The 11,541-nt window shown below is 36.6% G+C and overlaps 1 protein-coding gene across 1 annotated transcript; it reads right to left on the bottom strand.

The window, feature by feature from the left end:
* Positions 1-3,475: 3,475 nt before the first annotated feature.
* Positions 3,476-7,313, bottom strand: LOC145769300 (retinoschisin-like). The gene is made up of 5 exons (XM_082580890.1): positions 7,005-7,313; positions 6,346-6,414; positions 5,711-5,875; positions 5,241-5,410; positions 3,476-4,809 (listed from the first exon to the last, which is right to left on the bottom strand). Exons 1-5 carry the CDS (start codon positions 7,258-7,260, stop codon positions 4,672-4,674), a joined length of 798 nt encoding a protein of 265 aa, XP_082437016.1. The 5' UTR covers positions 7,261-7,313; the 3' UTR covers positions 3,476-4,671.
* Between the last annotated feature and the right edge of the window lie 4,228 nt (positions 7,314-11,541).

Consider the following 11,541-nt stretch of genomic DNA (forward strand, 5'->3'; position numbering starts at 1 on the left):
TGTTTTGATTCTTTGTACAAAATTTATTTTAAGGATGAAGTCTTGATAGATTATTCTTTGTAATTTCGCATACTTGTAGAGGCTTTTGAAGCAGTGCCGTTTACCGAGATTGACAGAGTGAAATTTCCGATTGTTGAAGTGTTGTTGCCGGGGAATTATTTCATCCTTAAAAATTAGATGCCGCTGAATGAAGATGCCGTATGCTTCTTCAAGAATGATAAGAATGATAGATGCCGCTGAAAGAAGATGCATTAGATGCCGCTGAATGAAGAGCAGTCCTGAAATGCGTTGCTCAAGCGCACACCTCGAGAATCGAACCAGCGTCGCTTGATCGTGAAGCTTCTGCGTTCACGATGTCACGCGCTAACCAATTGAGCTATCAGGGCGGACAATATTACTTCGAGAATCCATTTTAGCTATTCTTTTTCGATATGGGATTTGTATGTTTAGGCCCACTTTCGTCTGTCTCAGTAAGGACAGCCAGGTAGCTCGTGTGTCGGTGTCAAGGATAAAAAATAGAGTCTGGAGGTATTTGACTTCCACTCAGATGTACATTTATGATCCGCACAATTATCGCAGAGATGTTTTATTGGCGACTTCGTTAAGCAGAAGTTGAGATGCTGACACGAATGGGTATCTTAATTTCAATCGACAGGGTGCTAGTTTGAAGGGGAAGCCGGGCAAAGACCATGATCTTCAACAACTTTTTATAAAATGCAAAATTCCTGTTTGTTTTTGTTGACGCCAGAAGTTTTACCGCAGCTTTGAGTCACCTCAAAGCACATCTCACTCATCAATGTCGTAATGAGGAAGTTTGTAAGTTGCTTGGTAAAAGCTCCGGTGCCTTCTCAGCAAATCTGTGTCATCTGCGCTACATGCAGATGAAAGGAAACTGATGAGTAACATTTAGCAGCGAAAGACTTATGAAAGCTTGCAGTTTTAAGCAACAAGACTGCTTTCATTGCAATTCAACGGGAGGCTCCTTACCAGTGGGATATATCTAGTGCCGGTAGGTGTGTGATCGATTCCAGGTCGGATCATACCGAAGACGTTAAAAGCGGTACGGACTGTGTTTTTACTTGCATGACGCAGTGAGATTAAGTCGGGTAATAATGTGATGACATCGTAAACCTAATATAAAATTAAAATTGAGCCCTGTCGCTAAAAGACCGTAGAAGTTGTAGAGCGACAATAAATTAACCATAACATTATTATTATTGTTCCCATTGGAGGGTTTTTGTGTTGAAGCACAGAGGTTACAATTTGGCCAGTTCATTTGTTAACTTTTTGAATATTAATTATTTTGTAGAGTCGTGTACTTAGGTTAAATAAAACAAAAGTGCGTTTTCAAATAGTATGATATTTATGAAAATTATGATATAGCACACCTAAAAGTCGGTACCCGGACATTTTGCCGATAGACATTTTACCGAAACCCATTTTGCCGAAAGACATTTTGCCGAATGGACATTTTGGCGAAAGACATTTTGGCGAATGGACATTTTGGCGAAACTCATTTTGCCGAAAGGACTAAATGCCGACTGGACAAATTGCCGAAATTATACAAATTTATAATCATAACCTTATAATACATAAATATCCAAACAGATTTCACTCACAAATTATGTGCGACAGCGCGTAAGTATCCGACAGAAGTGTTGTATGTATCGATATTCTCCACAATGTGCTTTAGTCTATCGTTCACAACCTTATATTTTGTCACAAATTTTAATTTTTACCAACCGATTTTGGCACCCCTATCAATGTGGCGTCCATGCCTGCCATACCCTAGGTACGCCACTGCTGCTTGCATAGTAACGAGACTTGGTGTCGCTTCAAAGTAATTTTTAGGCAAACAATAGTAGCAAAGTAATTCTATTTCAAAGGCACTGCTTGCATAGTAACGAGACTTTGTGTCACTTCAAAGTATTTTTTTCCAAATTGTTTCGGCAATTTGTCCATTCGGCACAATGTCCTTTCGGCAAAATGTCTTTCGGCAAAATGTCCGCGCACGTAAAAGTCAAGGGACTTTCAAAAAACTAAAATTTAAGGTTGAAGTAATAGGAATAAGTAAAAACTAAGCACATATTTTGAATCTATGATAAATTTCTGACAACAAAAATTTTTGAATTTTTTTATAGTAGTGCACCCGTAGTGTCCCTAATCATAAGAAACAGAAAGCAAAACAGCCGTTTGATCTTGCATAGATCTTTTCCAGATCTAGTTTGGGATGTGCTATGTCCAGTAGGCTACAGATCTTTTTCAGATAAGTCCACTGTCTGGGTAACTTCTGTTGCCTAATAATGAGTTTATGATGAATGAATAAATGGCAATATGTAAAATCACAGTCGAGTCTAGGATATTTGTTTTAATAATTAATTAGAAGTATCTTGTATCCGCTAGTTCGGATCATGTAACAGGAGGCTGGCTTGACTGGTCCCAGGCTTTGGCGTATGTCAGCTTGACTGACCCCATTATTTGTTGTTTACATTTAAATACTTTTACGAATACTTAATATTTTCGTACTTTTTATTGATGCAACTGTCAAAAATTTCCTAATGTTTGTCACTTTACTTTTATAATGTATGACCTAATTACCTTCATAATTTGCATAAAAATTGTCATTATTACTGCTCGTAGACTAATTTCGCAGACTAATTTGTTTCTTGGCAACCACACAACATTTTTAGTCATTTTCTAAAGTGAACTGCTGTAAATTTTACTGTACTATGCTGTTGATAAAGTTGTATTGAAGAGGGTTCAATACCCGAAATCGCGATATACAACAGAAGAATTTCAAAGGTTTCAAAGGAAGAATCTCAAAGGTCCTGGCTTAACAGCCACTACCAATCATTTTCTGTTTCTGTTTAAATTAACATGTACTCTAAAAGGTCGTCGTTAATATTACAGTATTCACATTTTTCTCAAATTTATTGATGCTTTTGTATCTGCTTTACGCGGATCCTCGATTGAGTTTACGTTGATACGGGTTTAAAGTAATTACCCCTTTTTTTTAATAATGAGTCTAGGATAGTTTTGATTTGATTGTTCAACATGAGGAGTAATCCAAGCGTAATGAGAAATGTTGTCTCCTACTCTCCATGTCAACGGAAGAAGCCTGAAATATATGGCTGTAACCGGTTTATCGAATTAGAACAAATTATAAAATGGAAATGTGGAAGTCAATTTCATAAAGTTTGTTGCTTCACTGCCTCTAGCCTCCAGCGTCAAGAAAGAGGAACCTGATGTAATAACTTACAACATGATTTAACATTATTCTCACATCACAAACATAAAAACATTCTGAAGTGGACATTTTGGACTAGAAGAATCAATCAAGCAACAAATTAAGTTAACTCTATCTTAATACGAGCTGTTTTTGTACACTGAAAGCTCGTCACGGGCTACCTTAGTCCCATGCTAATTAATCTCTAACAAAGGGAGCTATGAAAATCACAGAGCCAAAATATTTCACAAGATAATAGCTATGTGTATTGTGCGTATAGAAATTAAATTTTTACACAACAAATTTATTGGAATAAAGTGTTTCAGATAAAAAGACGTCAGAAAGTCGGTTTTTATTCTACTTTCCCGAGAATAGCTTCAAAATTGAAATTTTTGAATTATAACATAAAGTAGTGCTAAACTAAACAAAACGTTACTTTTCCTCATAAATATGAAGCAACTTTGGGCGTTTTTACATTTCAAAGTAATTGCACTAACATTTATATTGCACTAATATTAACATAACTAGCATTGCACGAAAATATCTAGCCACCTGAGACGAAATGCTTATTGTGAAGGGCAGGAAGGTTGAAAATTTACCAGTGTAGGTTTAGAAAATTTGCAAAGAATAAAAAACTAAAAGTCAAGAAATTTCACATTTCTTGCATATTTCCTTCTGAGAAATACTTCACAACTAGAGTGGGGAATCCTCATAACGCCCCGTGTCGCTACAAATAGGGTTAAAAGATGAACTAAATCAATAGTCTTCATCATAGTGTAGAAAATGTCAAACTGTCATTTGATCGAATACAGATATTTCCTAGATCTGGAATGTGATTCAGAATTGTGATTCAGATACTACAGATCTACAGATCAACTGATTATCTGGGTAGTCTTATTAACCGGGGATCCGCAGACCGCTAAGGAATCCCCAAAGCGTTTTTAGGGGGTCTATAAAAGTTTACAAACTTACAGTATAATTGATAAATTACGACATTTAAGAATTGTTTGTGGTTTACTTGTGTAATAGGTTTGACCATTTACTTAGTTGAGAGGTGACAATCCAGAACATAATTATCAATGAAGAAGTCATTATGACATTCCAGGAATCTATTACGTAGGGTATCAATCACTGTTTATACTGTGATGTCAAAACGATATTGTCGCCGTCAATTACAACATTCTGACGTGTAAAATAGATAACCACACGAGCATGCAGCAGCTAAGTACGTGATTATAAGAGCAAGATTATATATGATACTCAAACTGTATCAAACAAATGTTTTCGTTTGGGGTCGCGATAAACTAAAATTTTAAACAACAAAATAAAGGGGTCTGCCAAAACAAAAGGGTTGGGAACCATTGGATTTACTGTATGAGTTTATAATGAATAAATGACAATATGTGAAATCACAATTGAGTCTAGGATGGTTTTGATTTGATTGTTCAACATGAAAAGTAATCCAAGCGTAATGAGAGATGTCCCCTCCATGTCAGCGCAATAAGCCGGAAATATCTGGCTGTAACCGGTTTGTCAAATCTGTGGATGACGTAGCTGTTCCTGTCATTGTTGCCCGTAAAAACCTGGAAATACAGGCAATGTTGCTAATATGAGATGGCGGTTTCTAAATCAAATGTAGTTTACCGAAAAGGAATAAAGAAACTCAGTTGCAATCTTTCGGACACAACGACCAAGTTGTCAAGAATTTAAGACTGCCCTTTGGTCTCAAAACTACATTGTTTGACTGAGGGACGCTCTAAGTACGTCAGAGGTTTAACATTTGGTAACAACATAAAATTTAACAACAACCGTATTGTGACTAGTAACAAAGCAACCATAGTCTGCTGTGCAGTCTTGACCATTATAGGAATCATTAAAGAGATGTGTAACGCAAGTTCTGCATTGTACCTTCACAATGATAACGGTTGCAAAACAAATTTTAGGTTAGTAACGCTAAAACTTAGCTAGGACAAGTTTCTTTCCTACATCGCCAGTCTACGCATTAAGAAATCACCTTTTCTGATCCATCTTCATTTAGCATCACTTTCAAGGAGCTCACAGTGTTGCCAAACGATATTTTGTAACTGGTCACCCATTGGTCAGCATCACTCCTTCCTCGAGTTACAACGCCAGTCACGAATATCGGTATCAACAAATCAACTTGTATCCATTGTCCAGCTGCCACTGTGTATCATAAACATTAAACATAGCCTATTTGACGTATGCACACCAACGATAACTTATCAGAGGCTACAAATGCTAAAATAGAAATTACAAAATGTAAACAACATAGACAATAATTTTGTGGGCCACATTTTAATATCACAACTAAAAAAGGTTTTATGAAAAAACCAAAGCACGAAGAAAAAAATAATTTCAAACAAACAATATTCATTCGTGATTTGACTTGGAACAGATAAGTTACTTGGCAAAATAATTTTAATTTAATTTTTATTCTTATGATCCAACGTATTGTTGCCTCACATGTTTTAGCAGCCCATCCAGCACTTAAGAAAGGAGACCGACTTCCTTGATAATTCAACCTTCCTTGATGAGCTGCGTGGTTTGAATCATAAATAGTAGATGCGGTGATATGTGAGTCTCTGACTCTTCCACCTCTTAAACCTACCGAGCATCGCTTGACTTTACCTGCCAAACATTAAGAAGTTTAGATTTTTTTTCATAGTTGAAGTTTATTTAATGGCAACTGAAGTTACAGTATTTTTGGGTAGCTACGACCCTATCAGCACAACCTTATCAGCACAGTGGCCTTTTTTACATTGATTATGAAAGACTGATTTTTTAACTTTTTTATCGCTTTTGTTTAACGAAGTTAAATTTATCATTTCTTTGAAATAAGCTGAAAGTGAGTCGCATAAAACAACGATCCACTGAGTTCAACACCATTCGTCATAGCACATGAATGGAAAACTATGTCCCGAAATCTAGTGCAATTCGCTATTACCACAGCAAACTCACAGCATCGGGCTAAAACGGGCTGTTTGTATCTACATTGTGAAGTAAGCCACAATCATGCTGCTAAAAGCGAAACTCAATCTATTGCATAAACTGGAAACGTTTTTCATTAAATTTGTTATTAATTAATTGAAATCACTCACTTTCGCTTTGCAGAGCAGAAGCGATGTTGGTTACAGAGTTAATTTTCTTAGTCATCCCGTCCAATGCATCTGCATAAAATTTTTGAAATAATATTGTTTCAAATAATATCTGTTAGATGTTGTTTGACGATGAACTGTTTGCACAAATCCACCAACTTAGAATAACTCACCTTGCTTTGTTTGTCTATAGTTCAACAAAGCAAGCTCTCTACCAAAGCTTTACGGGATTTATAGAAAAATATCTAGGGACCGCATTCAAAATATTCTTCAACGGATCGTTAATTATGCTTTTTTTTGGTATTTCTATTTCTTAGAAGCACCACTGGTCCACACCACGCACAAGTTTGTAATAACAGGATTTTTTGTCATGCGATCAGTCTTTGAACACTACTTTCTCATAAGTCGTCGTGTTTGGAACGCTATGATAGAATATCACAAAGCTATGATGATGTCATGCATTAGCATTTGACGACGTTGCGCGTTATCTTCTTGGTATGAACATAGTCGTTTCATCTTATCAATAATCGTAAAGTATTTAGTCTAAAAGTGTTTACAAGTAGCCTATAGTTTAATATTCATTACATGAACAAGTTCAAAGTATGGCTTCATTAAAAACGTTGTTATTGTACTGTAGCTCTGCACAAAGTCGCACCACTCACTATTCAGCTGTTCATTTTGTCTGTTCAGTTGTTCAATCTCACTGGGATCGCATCCACATCTACCTGGCTCCCCCTGACTTCCTTTTGGTCCGGGGGGTCCAGGAACGCCAGATTTCCCAGGCCGCCCCTGAACCACGTCAGGAGGTGGCCCAGTAGTTGTTTTGCGAAGACAAACCTCTTCATCACCTTGACCAAGTGAAACGGTCAAAAGCAGACATATGATTGCTGCATACAATCCTTCGCTGTGTTTTCTCATTGTAAAATACAAGTGGCCTACAATGCTTTAAATTTTAAAGAAAAATTATCTAACACTCCTTAGAATATAGAAACTTGTTTAACATTATTCCCAAAACGCTTCAAACATATATGCTGCTTTCCAGGGCCGTGCGTCCATTAGACAAACTTAGGCAGTTGCCTAGGGCGCAGCCTTCAAAGGGGCGCAGAACTGCCTGTTTTGCAGTTTTGTAATTTTTTTTAACAATGACGTTTTTGTGCTTCGAATATTACCGTACGATCTATAGGCTTATAACCTACTGTATTTTTCGATAAAATAAACAAATTGACTCTGATGCTTTAAACCTGTAGGGGAGAGTGGGGTTAGTTGGAAGGCGGGGCTAGTTGAAAAATGATCATTTTTTTAACTCTCCATAACTTTTTTAAATATTTACTGCAAACATGTGAAGTAGTTTATAAAAACACATAATCCATGTTAGTTTTGATTTGTTGAGTCAAGGTATGTTTGTTTGGCTGACAATTTTGTGTTTTCTTACTTTCGAAGTAAATTTTTTAGCGTATTTAAAAACATCTCATGCGTCGATATCGTTAAAGATAGGAAGAAATTTTTTGGTGTGTGTCAGCTGTAGGTGTTCTACAACACTAAGAAATAAACAAATTTTAATTTAATGCACCATGCTTGAATATTTTAGGAAAATAGTTTGTCATATGCCAAGGGGGCTAGTTGGAAAATAGTGGGTGGGGTTAGTTGGAAAATGTTTTAATAACAGCATAACTATGTAGTATGATACGAGTATATCGTCGTGGTATGATAATAAGTAGTATAAGTTCCAATGTACTTGTTTTAAGCAGACATACATTGTAAAATTTTAATTTGAATAACTTGGAAAGTGCGGCATCACAAGTGCGGAATATGCGGCATCACAAGTTTTAACAATGCGTTTATTAAAAAATGTTTTTCCGATGATTAGCCTAGATGTAGAATTCATTGCATTTTAATTTTAAGACAAGTAAACATATTTGCTTACAACCCCATGTAAATGTTTGTTGGTTGAAAAAAGAGTATCCAGTTCATTAGTAGGCATTAAACTGACGTTTTTCAACTAACCCCAGGCATGGGGTTAGTTGAAAAATCAATTGTATGTTTGTTTATTTTAAATTTTCATTAAAAGCTGAATTGATTCAATACTTATTTTTGGTTGTATGATAGAGGACATCATAGATGATAACTTAAGCCGCTTCAAGTTGTCAGGTTATGCACCAATTGTTTTAAATTTCACTTTAAAAAAAAAACTTTTCGACTAGCCCCACTCTCCCCTAAGTTTCTTTGGCTCATCTGGAAACACGGACTGGTTTATGCAAAGCCGTTGCAAGAGCCTTGAGATTTTTTCAAAACGTTAGTTGAGGAGTTGATTGATGGTACAGAACTTGAAGATTGCGAGTGATAGGCCTAGGTTGCTCATTGTTTAAAGCGACTTTTTGTTTGATTTTCATCAGGAGCTATCGTCAGAATAAAACAAACCTAAATGTGGTGAAGTATTTATTCAGTTAATTTGGTCAATTTGAATTTCTCTGATTAGCCAAAAATTTTATTTCGTTTTTCTTCTTTCTTTCTACTATAAATACTTTACCACCATTAGGTTTATTTATCTCTGACGATATCCCAGCTCAGTAGCCCAGTGGTTTTTCTTTTGGCTCTGGTAGATCTATTGAACAACATAACTCAAAGGCAACTCAAATTTCTCGGTCACAACATCAGAAAAGAAGAATTCGAAAATCTTTGTCTAAGCGGTCGCCTTCTCGGGAGACGTGCTCGTGGCAGGCAACCAACAACATTTGTATCTAATTATCAACGAAACACATCAATCAGCCAACCAAGAACACTTTGGGACACTGCACGACAAAGGGAACATTAGAAGAATTTACGAACTGAGCATCTAGCTATCGATACGGCTATCGGCTATGATACTGTAGTAGTAGTAGATCTGAAATCAGATCCAGGTCGGGTCAAAGACTTTAAAAACTGTTACGATTGTGTTCTTTCTTGCACAACGCAGTAGGAATAAGTTGGGTAAAAATATGATGACATCGTAAACCTGATATAAAATTAAAAATGAGCCGTCGGTAAAAGACCTTAGCTGTTGTAGAGCTTGGGTCACATCATAAGGAAAGGCGAACTTGAAGATTTATCTTTAAGTGGAAAAATACTAGGAAAACGGTCAAGAGGAGCTCAAAGATTTACGTTTTTGCACAATTTTCAACCACATACCAAGAACCCTACTAAAATTTGGCAAGACGCACGAGATCGATCAAACTGGAACATCATTGTACATCGAGGGCTGTATCAGCCATGATACCTACAGAGAGAGAGTTGTAGAGCGCAATAAATGAAACTATAACATCATTCTGACGATAGTTCCTAATGAAAGTCAAACGGAAAGCCATTTCGAACGATGAACAACCTTCTACTCGCAATTGCTAAAATATTAGTGCAATCAAACAGACACATTAGCTTCTAGGAGTTGAGCTGCGAACTTACAGTAATAACAACAAAATGCCCCAAATTTATGGCACCTGAAGATGTGCTTTCGTTTTTGGTGTAATAAAAAGTTTTAGACATAATGCACAAATTGCTTCAATGGGAAGTTTGTCAATGTCAATGCTAATGGCTACAATATACATTGAGTCTGACTATGCTCTCAACATGGCGGAATTTGTAACTAAACTTACAAATAAAAAGTAAGCATAAAAAGTGAGATGATAGTAGCAGTGAAAAATTAAATGATAGCCTAACTACTGTACAGTGATTTAACCATTCAACAACAAATCGAGAAAATTCATAACTTTTGTTGTTTACTTATTGCCCTAAAATGTTGAGCTATGGGGAGCAGAAACTAAAGCTTCTCTATGGTGCAGAATAACTTTGCTCCGACCCTGCTGTTATATAATTCTCAGGCGGCACTGTTCACTTATTTACTGTTTTATATTGGTTCTGTTATGCGTTAATAGTTCACCTGTCACCATCACAAACAATCGTCCCCTTTCAAATATGTTCGTTTTTGAAACCTTTTTTATCTTTATTCTGTTTTTCTGTACTGTAGTTTTATTTAGAATCTTTGTTCTTTATAGATAACTTTCCAAATATTTTGCCAAGTCACGCATATGAGGTTGTTGGAGTTACCGAGAGCCTACTGGAAATAAGAGGTGGGCCAATAGAGAACAGAGACACTGTGTGGGCAAACATTTCCTTCAATAACAATGACTTGTCTTAAGACAATATTTTCTATGAACAGTTAGTAATACAGTAAACTATAGCCTACCTAAGCAGATGATATCAGAAAAAGTAATTCTAATATGACACAAGAATCACCAGATGGTTTTAGTTTACTTTTCTTTGTTTTACTTATTTGTGTGACGTCATAATCACGTGCTCCATTCCAGATTTCGACGTCTTTGAATGATAAACTTACAAACTTTCTTCGAGTCAGTTGCTTCCTTTAGTTTGGCTTGCCAATAAGTGTCTTTGCCGAGACACAGCCGCGTGATCTGGAGCGGTGTCGAACCCACGTCCTTACTACTAAACGACTTACCCACGTACTAAAGTTAAGTCCTGATTAACGGTCTGAAAAAAATGGATTCAAAGTGATAATGTAGGGCTGGGCCTCTATGCTTCTGTGCTGGACACTGTCTGGTCTGTAAAGCACCGGGAGCAGCGCATATCTGGGTTTGGTAACGCTATCCAGAGCTTTACAAAGCGTAGGTTCTCTGTATAAGCTCAATTTCTGGTAGGCCTACATTCTGGCACGGCAGATGGCAGCCATTGAGTTAAATAAGAAATCGTGTTTGCCTCACAAATTTATTAGCGGCTAACAATGGAAATACAAACATCAATGTGCTAATTTCAATTGACAACAGTTTTTCTCTGATCATGCATACACTCACCCTGGTATGCAAGAAAAGTCGATAAAAAAGAACTCAATAGACATCTAGTGAGATATTTTGTTTTTCAAATCTTCAAAGAATCATTTCAAAATTTGTTTGACAAAATATATCAAAAATCATCTCCTGTGTTGTTTTTGTTTTGCAAGAGACAAGATCGCCACAGTCAAACCAGATTGATTGTTTATTATGGAATTCTTTATCCTCGGACTGAGAAAGCTTCTCTGAGAGGTGAACCAGGCAGTTTCGCATATTTGCAGATGCTTTGAACCGCTGACACAAGCCCAGTCACAGAGTGAAGTCTCCGCTTGGTGTTATCTGTGAATTAATCCATCCGCTAGGTGCCGCTGAATGGAGAGTAGTC

Source organism: Aplidium turbinatum, chromosome 4 (assembly GCF_918807975.1).
Source record: "Aplidium turbinatum chromosome 4, kaAplTurb1.1, whole genome shotgun sequence".
Lineage (NCBI taxonomy): Eukaryota > Metazoa > Chordata > Ascidiacea > Aplousobranchia > Polyclinidae > Aplidium > Aplidium turbinatum.